General features: G+C 34.3%; 1 protein-coding gene and 1 long non-coding RNA gene across 2 annotated transcripts; one reads left to right on the forward strand and one right to left on the reverse strand.

Annotated features, from left to right (window-relative positions):
- The first annotated feature begins 13,500 nt into the window (after positions 1-13,500).
- Positions 13,501-18,819, forward strand: LOC127087456 (uncharacterized). Its single transcript, XR_007789970.1, has 2 exons — positions 13,501-13,929; positions 18,348-18,819. It is a non-coding gene; the product is annotated as an uncharacterized LOC127087456 (long non-coding RNA).
- Positions 14,194-16,639, reverse strand: LOC127087454 (ankyrin repeat-containing protein At5g02620). Its single transcript, XM_051028337.1, has 3 exons — positions 16,016-16,639; positions 15,475-15,890; positions 14,194-15,344 (listed from the first exon to the last, which is right to left on the reverse strand). The coding sequence occupies exons 1-3, from the start codon at positions 16,467-16,469 to the stop codon at positions 14,307-14,309; spliced, it is 1,908 nt and encodes a 635-aa protein (XP_050884294.1). The 5' UTR covers positions 16,470-16,639; the 3' UTR covers positions 14,194-14,306.
- Positions 18,820-18,821: the final 2 nt, after the last annotated feature.

An 18,821-nucleotide genomic window follows, 5' to 3' on the forward strand; every position in this document is an offset into this window, starting at 1 on the left:
ATCAAAATGTTTTCAAAAAATTATGAGTGGAAGGTTTGATGTGACAATATAAAAATTATACTATTTGAAATTCTCACGTTAATAATATATCGCTTCACAAACATCAAAAATGAATATGATGAAACACCAAATATTCAATTGATTCAATTGTTTAATCCACGAGGTGTGTTTACATAATGATTTAATGTAAAGATTTTCAATGTCAATTGTTTATCATAATTTTAGTCACCCGTTCAACTCAACAAGGTATCCAATTCCAACAAAACATAATGCTTACGTAATAAATAGCTATCAATTGAATAAACCATAAACTGCATTAGAATTGAAATGTCTAAACATGCAAATACTATGAAATTAAATACAAGAGTAAGAGAGATAACACTGAGATTTATAGTGTTTCGGTGTTTGTCCCCGCTTTGTCTACATGCACTATTCAATGGTTTACCATTGGAACATGTATAATTCCTTTATATTTGACAAATATTTCCAAAAGTTCATACAATCACCAATCCACAATACAACTGAGAAAATTTAAATTTCCTATATGGATCTTGACTTATATACAACACAATTGTCAAACTCTTATACGTAATCTTTACTCGATTAACGCTTCTTGAATCTTTCAATATCACCAATATGCTCCAAGTTTGTGTGTAGCAATCAACGCCTTGATCCTACCGATTCCTTGAGCGATGAATTGTTCAAAGATTTGAGAAGAAATTTGCCTTATATGTAGTATTTCACACAGTCACTACTAAGACAATTTTGGAGAGAAGAACCTACTTCTTTTCAATGAAATTTGTCACCACCATTGGCAATCACCTCAATCTTGCAAACAACCTGAAAATATCAACAAAATCTTCAAGAACAGTTAGTTTCAATAACACACCTCCTTCAATCAATTACAAACTCTCGTTATCAAGATCTGAATCAAATGGAAGTTTAAGATGCAAAAGTTTCGTTGCAAGACTTTAAACTTTCAAAACAGAGGAAATTTATTTTTCACTAAATCAAAATTTTGAATATGATATGATGTTGTTTGAAAAATGATGAATAAAATGTTTTATATGTGCTTGAGATTAAGCACTAAAAGTGGTTGAAAAATTCAGTTAGATTCGAATCAAGAAGAATTCATTATTTGAATCAAATGAACAAGTGAACTGGAATAACAAAAAAATAGAGTTTTGAACCATTTTACATCCTCGTGTAAGATTTCCTTTTTAACTCCCAAAATATCCTCATCCTTTGTTGAAGGAGTATGATCTTCTTTGAAACTTTCGTCGTCGATCAACTTTTTTGTTATCAAACCTGCAGAACAAATGTCTTTCCCCATCTTTTGGTGTGAGGACTCATCAAAAGCAACATGAATAGATTCTTCTAATGCAAAAAAACTTTTAACGAAATGAGAATTTAATGAAAAAAATACTTTAATGCAACTAAAGTATTAGTTTGTTGCAAATGAAAATTAACTTTAATGCATTTGCAAAATTATTTTAATGCATGTGAAAATTTGTTTTGATGCTAATAAAAAATATTTGAATGATTACGATGCAATGAAAATAATTATATATATATATATATATATATATATATATATATATATATATATATATATATATATATATATATATATATATATATATAATGCAATTACACGAGGATAAAGGAGAATGAAACAATCATACCAATTACAACGATCTAGGACTAATATGATTTGATACTTCTTCCTTCACTTGTCTTGAGAATCCATAGAGATTCTTAGACACTCCTGCATAAAACAAAAATAGATAGAACTAGGTATCTAGTTTTAGTTGGGTCCTTTGGGGTTAGTTGAGGTACACTTAGAAATCCATGTCATTTTTGTATTGGGAACTAGAACATTCCTAACATGACAAAGAGGCCTAATGTCGCTCTTATCTCCACAATAATGGCAAATAGCTTTAGATGAAATGTTTATTCTATTTGTTTTAGTGACATAAGGGTTTTTCTTAAAAATCTTCCCTCTTTCACTCGAAGAACTAGAACAAGTACAAGATAGTAAAGTAGCATGTGTTAGTTGTCCTTTAAGAGTTTCAATTTCAATTTTTAAAATTGGAAATTCAACACATTCCGCAACTTCTATCTTTTCAATCAAAGTATCTGAAATATTACAACGCTCATCCATTACAGATGTATGTGTTTCCTTAAGAGATTCTAAAGCACGATTAAGATGATTTATCTCCTATTCAAGTTTTAAAATCATTTCTTTTTGGAGAAAATGTCTCTTAAAAACTTTTAAAGAATATGCATACATGTCATTGAATGCATTCGACAATTCACTATAAGAATACTAATTTTTGGAATCAGACTTATATACCTCTGAAGTGTCACCTTTCTTACATGTCATCAAGCAAAATTTGGCACACTCATCATCTGAACTCGAGCAAGAATTTAAGGAGGAGACCTCATCCTCTTCTTCCTACGTAATGTAGGCTCTAAAATCTTTGAAACTTTTCCCTTTCATCTTGTAGAAATCCTTGTCTTTACTTTTATGATATTTGGTGAGACTTGGACATGTGGTTCTATAGTGTCTCAATTTCCCACATTTGTAACACGTGATATCATCATCACCTTTCTTGTGATATTGGTGGATGAGTATTTCTGAAATTTACTAGACCTTCGTCGGTATGCTTGAGCTTGTTTGTCTTTAGGTATTTATTGTAGCGTCTGACAAATAAACATATTTCTTCCTTTTAGTAGACTTCTTCATCAGAGTTTTCATTTTCTTCCTTTGATTTATTACCTTTAGAAGATGAAGCTTTCAAATAAAGATCTTGTTTCTCTTCTTTACTTTTCTCTTTCTTTTCGACTTTATTTCGCTATCAGCGAGTCGTTTCAGCTTATTCCCATGCTCAGCTAGCTTTCAAAAAAGTTTTGTAATATTGAAAGTACTAAGATCATTTGATTCTTTTATAGTAGTGACCTTTGGTTGTCACTCCCTGCACATAGATCTCAATATTTTGTTAGTACAATCTTTACTAGAAAAGGTTTTACCCAAATTATGCAGTTTGTCGATTAAATAGAGCAATCTAGTTTGCATAGAATCCACGGATTCTCTGGGTTCCATACGAAATAGTTAAAACTCATTTGTAAACATATTGATTTTTATAATCTTTGATGTCATCCGTTCACCCATAGAGAGTTTATAGATTGTTCCACATACGCACTCATATGATTGAAATCGAATAGAACACTTTAGCGCTTAAAGCATAAATAAGTATGTCCCTCCCTTTCAAATCATATTAACCATTTTTGGTTTCAACATCATCCCAATATTTTAGATGTTTAGCAACGTTGTCATCGTCCTTGGGAATAAATGGTCCCTCAGTGACGGCACGCCACTGGCTTTTGTCAACCGATAAAAAGTGTACATACATATTCACTTTCCAATAAGTATAATTTTTGCCTTTGAAAACATGTTATATATTATAGGCTCTCTTAGGATCGCCATCTTCTGCCATATTCACAACTTTTGGATGTCGATTACACACAATAAAAAAAACCAGGCTCTAATACCAATTGTTGGATGTGAATATGGGAGTAGAAAAACGGTTTATAGGGGGTGAATAGATCCAAATAAAATGCAATCGTCATTTTAAAAAGTTATCAGAGTGTTTTCAAAAAATTGCGAGCAGAAGGTTCGATATGAAAATTATACTATTAAAATTTTTGATCATGTTAACACTAGATCGCTTCACAAACACCAAAGGTAAATATGAAAAAAATATTAGGTATTCAATTTATTCGATTGTGTAACCACGAGGTGTGTTTACATAGTGATTCAATGTAAATATTTCTAACATCAATTGTTTATCGGAATTTTAATCACCAATTCAACTTAACAAGGTATGCAATTCCAACAAAACCTAATGTTTATGTAATAAATCGCTATCAATTGAATCAACAATAAACTACACTAGAATTGAAAAATCAAAGCATGCAAATATTGTGAAAATAAATGCAAGAGTAAGAGAGAGAGAGAGAGAGAGAGAGAGAGAGAGAGAGAGAGAGAGAGAGAGATGTGTCATACCCTAAATTTTACCCTAAGTTTTTTCACTTGCATCAGCATAGCATAATCTATCCATTTTATCGTGTATTTCATCAGTTAAAAGCACTCATCATGATTTAGATGAAAATTCAGGAGCTCTGACACTTTATCTGGTTTTGATGACATTCATTGAGTCATCTGTTGATTAAGAAGTCAAAAGATTTGATTTCTCAGTCTCAGTGCACGGTTTAGATCCATTGCATCGTGTTTCAGGGGTTTAGAAGGTGACAATCAAGAGTATTATCGTCATCTGAATCTTCATAGGTTTTTGTTCGTATTTGAGAATCAGAAGTAAATGGTCCAAGAGAGATTCATTTGCATTTGATTGTCTGATCATGGTTATTCAGTCGGCGATTCAGTTTATTCACAAGACACTTGCATTTTATACTTATTACAACATGTATTTTGTTTCGTATAAGACTTAAAATGACGCTCGAAATAATTTTTCGAATCTACAAACAGATCAATTGAATCATTTCTCAATTGTACATCAAATTAGCGTGGGGAAATTTTAAAATTGAACTTGGAGACGTCTGTTTTATTAATCTACGTTCCGCGTAGTTTAACGTAGTTTGCTTGTTTTAATTTTTCGACTACTTTTTCAGTCACATTTTACTCAATCTGAGCCTTTAACCAAACAATTTTTATTTCAAAATTTTATCAAAACCTGTATATTTCCGAGAAGTTTATTTTGTGTCGATCATTTAAGTGAATTCAATTTATTTTTTGGACATTTTACGCCCGATTTTTGTTATTATTATTTTTTTTCCGATTATTTTTATGTTTTAGCCAATTTAGTTAGTAAAACTAATTAAAATTATTTGTGTGTTAAATTCAATTTTATTTTTATTATTTTTATTTTAATTAGTGAAGTTTAATTTTTATTATCATTTAATTTAAGAATTAGAAAGAATATAAAATATCTTCAAATTTCTCCTTTAAGAAGGAGTCACTTGGCGCATGGTTGTGGAAGGTTCGTGGCATGTGATCGACCCACATGAATCAGACAGAACTTCTTTAAGTATCATTTCTTCTTCTTCTTTAAATTACATGATACTTGATGTAAAAAAGAACAGAACAAAACACATTCTTCCTCCTCAAGAAAGACTAAGATTATTTTCTCCAAAACTTCATCCATTCATCACTTACCACATAAACCTCTTATCTCTCTTTCACTCAACTCCACTCATGACAACCATAACCTCCGTTTAATACCAACAACACAAAGCCATCATTTAAAAAAAAAAGAACACACAACAACCCCTGATTCAATAACCAAAGAAGAAGAAATTCAGCTGGAGCATGTCATCGAATACTTGGTGTGCGACGGCAAAGCGGAAATACTGAAAACAATTTTCCGTCAATTTTCGACCCAATACGGAGCATCATCAATAACAGTATGACAACAACAATACAAAAAAAGGAAATCAAAGGAGAAGAAATGGAACATCAGGTTCGCTTAAGACGTATAACTGTTATTGCTCAGATCATCACCATCACCGGCGAACAACATAACTATCTGCGACCGGATACCACGGCTCTGCTTCGCACTGTGGCGCTCACATCCAAATCGAGCCAAAATGCAAGAGAAGGGTTAACCTGACACATAGGTTGTGGTCTCCGCCGCAGTTAGTCGTGCGCTTATTGAAGAAGAAGAAGAACCGTATTTTTCTTGACGAGAACACGAAACTATTTTTGCAAGAAGCACGGTCCCGAGCCACAAGAACTGTAATCATCACCGTATTCACTTTGATTTTCTTTTCCATCGCGTTTGCGGAGCTTTCAGATGGGGTCGTAGTCGTGCACGGTATTGAAAAAAGAAGAACGTTACACTGCAGTACGTTGGTTTTTCTTTTCCATATTTTACTGTTACTGTAGCTTTCCATTTCATGTGCAATGGTTTTCTTTGTTTTGCTTTCATTTCATACAGTTTTTTATAATTTAGTTTTATATTAAAAGAATTAATATAATATATAATATAAAATTAATATTTTAGAAAACTAGTACTAATTAAAAGCAAATCTAAAATTAACAAAATAATTAATGACTAATTAGGATTTTAGGAAGTAATTAGAAAGTTTTAGATTTTTAATGTTTTTCTTAAAATTTAGCTTCGTTTTCTTTCTTTTTAGAATTAGAATTTAAAAAGGGATTAAAAAAAATTAGGGACTAATTAGAAAATTAGAAATTAATTAGAAAATTATAACATAAAAAAAATATCAAAAATAAAATCTTGTAAATAAAACTAGGTATTTCATCCTTGTACAAAACTATCAATTTGTAAATAAATCGATTTTACACAAAACAAACTTTTTCATCAACCCTCGTACATAATCAAACATTTCACATATCACATCAAAAAAAATTCAAGATCAATTTTAAAATCAAAATTGAATTAAACACTTGATCCAACGTTAAGTTGCTTTGCATTTTCAAAAGTTTCTTTTCCATAATAAATTGGAATGAAAAAGAAGGTGATTGGGTTTAGACCTCTTCCCTTACCGAGTGTTTGGATACTGTTGTAGAGCTCTATATCTGAACATTTGTTTTCCATTATAAAAAACATGTTAATTATTAGAATTAAGTTTGGTTCTCCTATAGAAGAAAAAGGTTGGTTGGGTATCGACCTTCTCTTTTCCGATTATTTGGACATTGTTGTAGAGCTCCCTGTCTAAATAATCGTCTTTCGTTAATAAACCATGACTTTATTCGTCACACATTCTTTCATAATACTTGAGAAGAAAAATGAATGATTGGGTTTAGACCTTCCTCGGTTTCCGATTATTTGAACATTGTTGTAGAGTTTCCTGTTTGAATAATCGTCTTCAATTCTAAAACATATTCAAACAAATCAAACTTGTATTTTCTCGCCCCCGCCACATCCAAATTATTTTCATAAGTCAGCTTCTGACACTTGATCCAACGTCAAGTCGTCCCCCTGTTTTTTAAATCTTTTCAGAATAAAAATGGAAGAAACTGATTAAATTTAGACTTTCTCTGCTTCGAATGTTAGGATACTGCTGTAGAGCTCAATGTTCAAACATTCGTCTTCCATATTAACATACAGTAATTACCAGAATTAGGTCATTTCTCTTATAGAAGAAAAAGATTGATTAGGTATCGACCTTCTCTTTCCCGATTATTTGGACACTGCTGTAGAGCTCTTTGTCTGATTAATCGTCTTCCGTTAATAAACTTTGATCTAATTTGCCACACATTTTCATAAACAAACTTTAGGATGAAAAAAGAGTGATTGGGCTTAGGCCACTTCCTTTTCGAGCATCTGAGTACTGCGGTAGAGCTCTCTGCTTGGATGCTTGTCTCCTCTTAAAATCAACTCAAACTCATCAAACTTGTTTTCCGCCCTTGTGCGACTCCGAAAACGTTTTCAGAAAAGAGTATGCAATATCCATTTTGACGCGAAACAAACAAAGACTTCAGCCTCCAAGAGCGAGCAACAAGTAAAGGTTTAATCGCTCAAATGTGATCCAAGCATCACTCTCTTTAAAAGCAATCCACCCAATAGTTCTCTTTGAGTAGAACTACGTATGCCTTGAGTTCTTCATAGCACCTGAAGATACGTAGGAGCAGGATTGCGAAATCTTGTCAGGCACATTAATATTAAAAACCCTAAGTCTTTCCTTTCTTTCTTTCTCTTTACTTACCCGATAAGTAGAAGATCGCAAACGATATCAGTCAGTGTGCTCATGAACATGTCCACTAATTCTCGATCAGTCATAGGGGGTTTGACTCTGCCAGCCAAATCTCTCCATTTTTGAGCATATTCTTTGAAGCCTTCTTTAGATCCCATAGTCATATTCTGCAACTGTAGCCGAGTAGGCGCTAGTTCAGAATTATACTGGTAATGCCTGTAGAAAGTTGTCGCCAAATCAGTCCAGGTGCGGATGTTAGAGCTCTCGAGCTGATAATATCATTCTATCTGTGTGCCAGACAGACTCTCTTGGAAGAAATGGACCCATAGTTTCCTATCAGTGGTATACGGCTGAATCTTTCTCACATAAGCTCTCAGATGCATCTGAGGACAAGACGCACCATCGTACTTAGTGAAAGCGGGGACCTTGAATTTGCGCGGAATGACCACATCAGAGACCAGACCTAAGCTTTTGAAATCCAGATCGGGCGCCTTCTGACCCTCCATAGCTAGCATGCGTTCTTCCAGCAACTTATACTTGTCATCTTTTGGAGAGTACTGTTCATTCTCATAATCTTCATCGTCGCCCTCAGGGTTGAAGGGATCAGCATTCTCCTCTTCCGAATCATTCTCTGTCTCCTCCTCTTGATCCTTCGGAATTCTAATCTTGACTCCTGCGGCCTGTCCTTTAAGCCTTCTTCCCGGGTTAATGTAACTCACAGCTTTCTTGTCTTTTTTCTTCTCGAGCAAGAGAGCCTTCAGTTCCTCCTGCCCCTTGGATAGGTTCAAGAACATCTCCTGGAATTGAGCATTCTGAGCTTGGAGATCTTTGACAGTTTGTTCGAGGGCATTTTTCTGTTTACAGGAAAACCGTGAGAACATTGATCCCTTTAGAGTACCTGTTATGCGATGTTATGTTATGCTATGCAATGTAGGAAATGTTTTCAATGTTCAAAGTCCTTGAAATGGTTAGTACAATGCCATGATGTTATGATGTTATGATGTTATGATGTTATGATGTTATGATGTTATGATGTTATGATGTTAAGTAAATAACAAGCACAACAGGCGCTTCTCTTTTAGTCATTTCTTCTCCTTAGACTTACTCTTCTTCAACCCTAGATGGGGTTCATGGTTTTTAGGTCTATCACCTTTCACAACAGGCGCTTCAAAACTTTGGTTAGTGCGAATGGAACTATTGTCCAAAACTTCTCCATAAACCTTAGCTTTGGTGTTATCTTTCTCAACTTTGGCGCTATCAAGTAAGCGCTCTTCCAACTTATTGGCCGGAGGTGGCTTTGATGTGTTCTCTTGAACACAACTGGTGATCAAGTTAACCAAACAACAAGAATCCCTCAATGAATGATTTTTCAAACATTTTGCTAGTATAAACTTGATCTTCTCTTCTCCTTCATCAAAAGTCAACTTCCCTCTCTTGACATCTATGATGGACCATGTCGTAGATAATAATGGCCTACCTAAGATTATCAGGATTTGGAAATCCTCATTAATGTCCAATATCACAAAGTCTACTGACACATAGTACTCTCCAACTTAATCGATCTATCTGCAAGTTGCAAATATAAATTATTCGGTTTCATCTCCGCCATGTCTAACTTCTTACACACAGATAAAGGCATCAAGCTAACGCTAGCCCCTAAATCACAAAGTGCTCTCTCAAAGTCCACGATGCTTATTTGACAAGGGATAAAGAAACTTCTGGGATCTTTAAGCTTGGGTATTACCATATTTTGAATCACAACACTACTATCAAGAGTCATAGCCATAATTTCATGATCCTCTAACTTACTTTTATTGGAAAGAATCTATTTTAAGAACCTAGCATAAGAGGGAATTTGAGTCAGTGCCTCGGTGAAAGACACATTGAGGCAAATCTTTTTAATAAGTTCAACAAACCTTTTGAGTTGGGACTCCACTTTGCCTTTTACAAGCCTTTGTGGGAAATGGACGATAGGTTTGTAGGGAGGATGAGCAACATAGGGTGCTTCCTTCTCAACCTCTTCAACAACCTCATTTTCAGGTGGTATTGGAACTATCTCTTCAACCTATTCTTCTTCTCTATCACTAGAACTACCCACTTGTTTACCACTACGAGTTATCACAATATTCAAATGTCCCTTGGGATTTTGCTCGGGTTTCCCCAGAAATGACTCGGAAGGGACAAAGGTAGAAGCTTGTTATAGAGAAAATTGGGAGATTTGAGTCTCCAACATTTTGTTATGGGTGTCAACATTGTCAATCTTAGTGGTCAACTGCCTAAGCGTCTCACTGGTGAGGTGGTTTTGATTTCTAAATTCATCGTTTTGATGAGTTTGCATTATCACTAAGTTTTCCATCAAAATTTCTAAGTTGGATTTATTAGGCTCAATTGGCGTAACTTTTTGAAAACCCAGTGGTCCCATAGATTACCGAGGGTTATTGTTCCTATAAGAGAAATTAGGATGGTCTCACCATCCTGAGTTATAGGTGTTAGAATACAGATTATTCCACTGGTTGTTGTTCACAAAATTGGAATTTTATTGGGTGGATCCTCCGGCAAGGATCATATGGCAATCTCTATTAGCATGCCCATTAATTCCACATATCTCACAGTAGAGAGTGATGGGGGCAACAGAAGCAACAAGGGAAGGAGTAACAAGTGTGGAAGGTGTTAAATTATCTATCTTTTGGTAAATGACGTCCACTTTTGTGTTCATATAATCAAACACATTATTCTCATAAACACCAACGGTCTTAGGGGTATATTTAGCGGCGACTTATTGCACACTTCCCCATAAGTGGTAATTTTTAGCCATATCTTCTATCAATCTATAGGCTACATCTTGAGGACTATTCATGAGAGTTCCGCCAGAAGTCGCGTCTAAGGTCATCCTTATGGAGTAAAGGATATCGTTATAAAAAGTGTAGATAATCATCCACTTCTCAAGCCCATAAAAATACCATTGTCTTAACAAATCTTTATAACGCTCCCACGAGTAAAACTATCATTCCCCCTCTTCTTGCCTAAAATTATTAATCGCATTCCTAACTTGAGTCGTTATTCTTGGTGAAAGTACCGCGCAAGAAAGGCCGCTTTCAACTGAGTCCAAAAAGTAATTGAATTGGCGGGAAAAGATTGGAGCCAAACCCACGCACAATCTTTCATAGAAAAAGGGAATAAATAGAGGCGGATAGCATTTTGGTCAACACCATTAGACTTAACAGTAGCACAATAATCAACAAATATATAAAGATGAAGGTTCGGGTTTTCATACGGTAACCCGGAAAATTGATTTTCTTGCACCATACCAATCAAATAAGGTTTCAATTCAAAATTATTTATCGCAATTGGCGGGTGCACAATACTAAAATGTGGTTCCTTTTCAGTAGGAATCGCATAATACTTAAAAGGTTTGGTGTCAACTATTGGAACAACCATGGCTTGCTGTCTAAGATTTCGGCGTCTCTCATATAAGAAATGCTCAATTTTATTCACAGGTTCAACTAAATTCCTAGCATAACGAGTTCTTCGCATAGATGAGCAACGAGAACTACAACAAAATAAATAGGAAATAAATCTCTAGTATATATGGTGAATAAATGGTAATTCAATATCAAACACAACTCGTCCCCGACAACAGCGCCAAAAACTTGACACACCGCAAGTGCACGGCTATGCAAAGTAGTACAAGATTATCGGACCACAAGGACCAATGGTTTAAGTATCGAACTTTATTCTATCGATGTATATCTAGAGGAATCAATAATTTGAGATTTAGTAAAAACAACTTAAATAAAAAGCACTTATAGAAAAACAACTTAATTAAAAATCACTTAAATCACAATGGAGACAAACAGGACTTAGGGTCATGGTTCTCACTCTGACACATTTGTACGATCTGAGTCACTTCTATTATGTGAGTCTTGACACAATTTATAGAAAATAGATAAATATGGACAACACCTGCTTTCATCAATGTGTTGCCCTATCAATGATGAATAATTTGTTGGCGTTCGCTCGAATGTATTATTTGTCAGAGATTCGTTATTTTTTCTCAGCTATAAAAATTAGAACTTTCTCAAATTCATCCAAGCGCTTTCGCTGTATTTGACTTGTTTGTTTTAAAATATGCGCTCCGATACCGATACATATCCTTTCAGATTACGACCGGTATTTGAGAATACTTTACTTTCGTACAATGGTTCGAGTGCATGAACTCAGGTATTAAAATAAATTTGGACAAAAAACTCTCATAATCGACTTGGACAAAAAACTCTCATAATCGACTTATGGCAGATAATACAAACGGTCATAAGATGATCCCCATAACCCCTAGTCCCTGATGGACTATTCACTCATGGTGAGGAAAAACACACTCAACTCGATATTCATAATCAAGTTCATGATAAACAATTGAGTTAAACAAGCAACTGTAATGAAAACAAATAAGAAAACCTGAATTGATAAACTTTAATCTAATGCTCCAATGGAGACTTGAGTATAAAGAAAAATAGAATACGTAGAAACTTAACTTAAATCCCCTAAACACACAACTAACTGTGAGTTTTATAGAAAAACCCAAATTGGGATCAATATCTCATTGTTCAGTAGCCATTACATCAGAATATCTCACATCTAAACATGCTAAATTCCAAAAACATGTGAAATCGGTCTAAAAATGAAAGAATCAAAACATGTCTTGCCCTCTTGCTACGGGTGGCTGTAACAAGCCTATGCTTTTTGTACTGGACCATCAAAGGGAGAAAGCCCTATGGCATTGCTATTATGGCCCGTAGAAGCCCTCTATATTTTGTATGAGGAAACTTTTGAGGTTTTTTCGCACTTTGCTCGTTTTCAATCTTTTTTCACCTTGAACACTTATTGAATCCTGAAAACAGTAAAAACACACAACCAAAGCATAAAATACGATAAACGAAAACAAATTGGAGAAAAAGTGATAAAAATGCTAAGGTAAAACGATTAGTAAAGACGGTACGAAAACCACTTATCAAACTCCTTCAAACTTAGATTGTTGCTTGTCGTCAAGCAACAAAGCTTGCTTATACAAAATTTCAGATAAAGCGGTTCACTACATGAAAAAACATACAAAAATGAAGCTAACGGTACTCGTACGTGAGTTTTTGTTCCGATCGACTAAGTCTAGTTCTATGGATAATCACTTGACACCAAAGGTATTCGCAAGAATACTAACCGCAGTAAGACCACAAACATAAGTCCTCCTTTTCAGACACCTCTCCAGCTATACTTTGTGCTTAAATTTCTTTTTCTATTTTTCCTCCCATTTCATTCGGACAATTAAATTAAGGCAATTGGAATTATTTTTGTCGTCACATGCAAAAGACCGGTCGGGAATTTTTGTTTAGACATCATTTTTTATTTTTTTATTTTTTTTGATGAAATTAGACACTTTTGTGCGTTTATTTGTCTACTTTGACACAACGTTTGAGATTCAACCACCGTTAAACTAAATAGTTGAATGAAGATTATCCAACTTAAAAGGTGTTGTTTTCTTTTACCGTATTTTCATCATTTTCATGTTAAAATTATTTATTTTTCAACCAATTATAAATATATGCGAGTCTAAATTATGTTATTAAGCTAAATTATTTATTTCAATTAAAATTAGAGTATTTTATTTTGTTATGCTGATTATATTTTTTATATTATAGAACTTTTATAATAATAATATCTACCATAAAATCTTATTATTTCAAAGACTTGTTTTTATAAGTTGTCTTATTCTAATTTTTTTATTGTTTATGCAGTTAAGTACTAGTCAGTTTTTAGTGTTGAAAAATGGGATTACTTTAAATGCGACACAAAGCGAACAAATCACTACTTTTAGCAATGGAAAGAGCACTCTTAATCTTACGGATCTGGACTTTTCTACTTTATCAGTGGAACTGATCATCATTGCAACAATGGCCAAAAACTGCTTGTTGAAGTTATGGCGCCGCATACAATTCCAGCATTGCGGTTCCGCCTGAAGGCTCGTCATCGCCGATGATTACAATAAACCTGATTCTGATTCTGGATAATTTGTCTGCAGAATCTGTGCTGGATGCAATGCTGAGATTGGCCATGGGTGATTTTTAAGGTTCATGGGAGGTGTCTGCCATCCACAATTTCTGCTGCCATGCTTGCCGATTGCCAATCACTGATTATGAGGTTAGAGTTTCTTTATGTTTTCTTGCTAGACAAAACTGAGTTTAATCAAAACAAGTTGAAGCTTTTGTATTGTATTGAAATATTCATGATCTAATCTTGTCTTTCCCTTTTATTTACATTTGTTTCTGTGTTGAAGCATTGCATTAGTCTATATATTATGCACTCCAAAGACGGAACCTTTGGATGTTTCTACTTAATCGCAGAATTTTCCATTAATTCCATGACGCATAAGCAACCAGAAACAATTCAGCATTCAAACTATAATTAATGCTAAACATTTCGCCCAAAATTTCGTTTGCAAAATGACTTTGATATTAATGAACAAATTTTCTACACATAGTACCTAATTTTTTTCAGTTTAGGAGCCGAAAAATTAATCAATATGAATGATAACCTTGTAAATAAGAGCTTTGAAAATCTGAATTCTCGCTTTCCTTATCTGAGTCTGCATTTTCATTTCCACTTTCCTTTTTTCCCTTTCTCAACTTAAATTTCCTTAGCCAGTGTTCAACCAACATCACCGTAAGACCGATGAAGATTGTTCCTAAAGAGCCGCCACCAAGTGCTAATAGCACAACAGATAGCCATTGCATCCCATGATTATGTGGCAAAATCACCCATGTTGCTGCGACATAGCCAGTTGCCATAAATGCCACAGCAATCCACATAACTTTGTGAGCAATGATCAATAGTATTGTTTGTGGTTTTCTTCGAAACGGAATGATACTAACAAGAACAATGACTACAGATAAAGAGGTGAAGAGTGCTATGTTATTGCTTATTGCAAATACTTTAAAAGCTGTTGTTTTACCCACCATTGATTTTCCTTTCATTGGTCCTTCTTGGTACACACCACCAGGTGGAGTAATACCAGCAGCAAAAGTTACAGTAGCAATCAAAATAGCCACTAATACTATGGTGTTTCTTGCATTAAGTAATGCCTCTTTGTGCATCTCGTGGTAGTTTTTCCTCTTAGTATGGTTCATGTTTTCCATTTTTCCTTTGTTATTATGATGATGTTTGTGTTTCACTAAATTAGTTGGTGAAAAGTAATATGGATTGTAGGTGTCATTTATTGGAAGCTGAGGTGACCTAGGTTCAGTGCTTTTGCTAACTGGTGGAGGGCTTAGACAATCATAAGATACCATTTCATTTAGTATTTCCATTTCGGTTGGTATATAACGTCGCGATGGAGAAAACCTAGATGGAGGTGAGGGAGAATAGGCCTTGTCAAGTTCAAGTGAAAAAGAGGAAGATTGAATGCTTCTTCTACCACCAGCTCTGATGAATGTTGCTTGTATTTGCCTATTTTCTGCACTGTCCATAGCTTGATCAAGAATGTCAAGAGCTGTGATCCCTTCACTATTTCTAGTATTTATATCCAGCTTTGTCTTGTTGATCAAGAAATCTGCCATCTACAATTAACATAAAACCGTAAACTTTCGGAAAAATCTTTATCATTACTTTTCGTTAGTTACATCGATCCAGTTTAATGCAACCTCCTGAAACTGCAAAATATATTCATAACTCAGGTCAATTTCTTACCTTATGGCGACCGCCTGAAACTGCAAGATGTAAGGCAGTGTTGCCATATCTATCTTGACAGTGCAACAGATTTGTGCCATTGGCAATTTGGACCAAGAAAACCAAAGCATCATAGCATCCATATCTCACAGCTATATGAAACACTGTCTCTTCTTCTCTTGTGAGACAGTGAAATGAAGCAGAACTTCCCGACACAAAATCATTGAGGACTGAGACTTTCCCATTCATCACTGCAAGATGCAATGGTGTATAACCATTGTTGTTGTATTGTAAAGCAAGATTTGAATCGCGTTTTAGTAGGATCCATACAATCTCTCTGTGTCCTTTATTACAAGCATGATGCAATGCCGAATTCCCATTCTCGTCGATAAGTTGAGTAAGATCTGGCCACTTGTTCAACAACTCTCTAACAACATCTGCATACACAATCAACAGTTTAGGTAGGTGATAGCTTACGTCAACCATATATAGATACACAGACAAACAGATAGATAGATAGACCGACATAGTAAACATAGTGAAGAAAAGTCTTTATGCGTACCTGAGTGCCCTCTTGATGCAGCAATATGAAAACAAGCTTGATCAAAACCTGCTACTTCTAGCCCCACATTCTCATATAGATTCACCAAGAGATTCACCAAGTCAAGATGACCATGGAAGCAAGCTACAAAGAAAGCACTTTTGCCACTAGGATTAACCTTGCAAGCAGCCATGGGATTGACTTCAAGCAGCAACATTAAAACCTGAACATTCTCTTGTGTACAAGCCTCATGAATTGGAGTCTCCATATTTTTATTCTCAGCAGAAACCATGTCAGGGCATAATCTAATAATCTCAGACACAATTTCAATGCAACCATACTTGGAAGCAAGGTGTAATGGAGTGCTTAAGGTATCATCTGTTCTCTGGTTGAGGATTCCTTCTCTCTCTTTAACTAAGTTTGAAAATGTTGTCATGTCATTTTTCTTAATAGCATCAAAAAACTCTTGATCCATATTGAATTAAAAGGCTTTTTAGAGAGTGAGGGAATAATTAGTTAAGCTTTGTGAATGTGATCCATAATTATAGTACTAAAGTTTTGAGGAAATGTTTGAGAAATTATAGTAGTGACAAAGATCATGGTATTGACTTTTGAACGTGTGTTTTGGAGTTCAGATGAAATTGTTATGTATCAACGCCTTAACTTTCAAGGAAAATTCCTCAAGAGTTTTCTATATATCAAAAGTCAATCTGTATCCACATCATCATTTTCAGTGTTGCTAAGAAGCTTCCTAGTACCAACATAGATTGGTTTGAAAGATAGATGATCATGCATCTTAATCAAGTGGTCCAAGGGTTCAATTTCTAGATCCTATACACGTACAAAATATAGTTGGAAAGGGACTATCCACCTTCACTCTTTTTAGATTTTTATGCAAAAATTATTCAATGTGAACAATAATAATATTTCATCAGGATCAGACTCATCTCACATCGACGACCAGAATTCAACACAACCTTTTAGCATATAAGTCAACTCTTTATTAACATAGTCAACCTTCATTGACTAAAAATAGAAATTTCATGTTCTACGGATCAAGTCAATCAATCATTTTAGCCTTCAAAAATATAAAACTTTTAAGAATTAAAAATATTTTATATTTTAATATTTTTTTAAATTACAATTAATAAAATATTATTTAACGTTTCAATAAAATAACCCGAGATAAATCTTCTTGTATCCGGACATAGATAGATCTTCTTGTTTCCGAACATTAAACATAATTTTTCTCTAAGGAAGAGATGAGTTTGTTGATGGATGAATAATATAGATGGAGGTCAAAGTCAATGATACCATGAACATATTGAATAATCAGTTTCAAGGTAATGTGAATTGTGTTTTTGGATCAGGCATAAATAAAAACGTATATTAAACGATATAGAAAATATCGGGTCTAGTATATGTGAAGTATTGCAATGCTCCAACAAGACTACGATATTCAGTTGGATCATGATAGGGATTGCCTAAAGAACCATTGATTCCCACATTTATGTCCACCAGTGTTGATGATGGCTTGCAAGAGAACATACTAGTGCATTCTATAGTTTATGCTACATATTTCTTTTGAGCAAGAAAAAATTCTCTGGAATGTCTAGCAAAATATATATCCAAAAAATAATTGATAGGAGTCATATTCTACAGGGAGAGTTTGAAACTAAGTTGTGCCATAATAAACTCACGAAGAGTGTCGGATGAGGCAGCAAGAATAATGTCATCCACGTATAAAAGATTATAGGTGATGGCATGATCATGATGATATATAAATAAAGCTTGATTAGAAAGCATTGTACGAGAATCTCATTGTAGCTACATAATTAGTAAAACATTGGTACTAGGTATGATGTGTTTGTTTGAGTCTAGAGAGATATTTCTTCAGATAATACATCTGATATATTCATAAAATCAGTTACCGGTGACAAATTCAAATATTATTTGAATTTGTTACATGTTTCTCAATGTTAAGTAGGATGTATATCTCCCCAGTTTTTAGGATGAATCGTTATGCATGGAGTCTTCATAGGGGTTTGATATTCGTCAATGTGGAGATTGTTGAATATGACTCGTATTAGTGAGATATTTGTGGATTGTTGAGATACTTATGGGTTGTTGAAAGTATAACTCATATTGTTTAGATAATTATGGGTTGTTGAGATAAATGTAGGTTGTTGAGAGTATAACTCATATTGTTGAGATCATTATGGTTATATATAATGGTTTATTGAGGGAAATAATGGATTAGGGTTTTAGATACTTTTGTGTGTTTCTCTATAGTCTGATATGTATTTGCGTTATTGTTCTAACAATTGTTGACATGAGCCTTGATCCATACTAGGTTCCTCCACCGAGCCAATCAGGACTCTGATACAATTTGTTGGAGAATCCAGGGAGCGAGGCCCGGAAGTGTCAATGAGACAAACGTTCATGGTTATAAAATATTTTGACACCGGATATCTACCCAAAATCTTAAGATAATGGGATATGAGTCACCTTTCTTATAAACTTAATATTTCCTCCATTTCTGATTGATGTGAGACCTTACCACTCACATTTGAAATCCAACAATATGGGTGGTTTGACATCCAAGAAGAGAGGAATGTATTGTTCTGATAATTGCTTTCAAACTTCTAGAAGTGGAGCTAAATGGTGATTGTATCTGGGTTTTAGTAGTTTTATAGGCAATGCTAATAACACTCATGTTGAGTTATTGGCTATTTTTCTTGGTGTTAAGCTTGCTAAGTCTATTGGTCGTCGTGTTGTGTGTTGCTAGCACAAAGTTAAATTTAAAATATTAAAGTTAACACAAAGT

This window comes from Lathyrus oleraceus, chromosome 5 (genome assembly GCF_024323335.1).
Source record: "Lathyrus oleraceus cultivar Zhongwan6 chromosome 5, CAAS_Psat_ZW6_1.0, whole genome shotgun sequence".
Taxonomy (NCBI): Eukaryota; Viridiplantae; Streptophyta; class Magnoliopsida; order Fabales; family Fabaceae; genus Lathyrus; species Lathyrus oleraceus.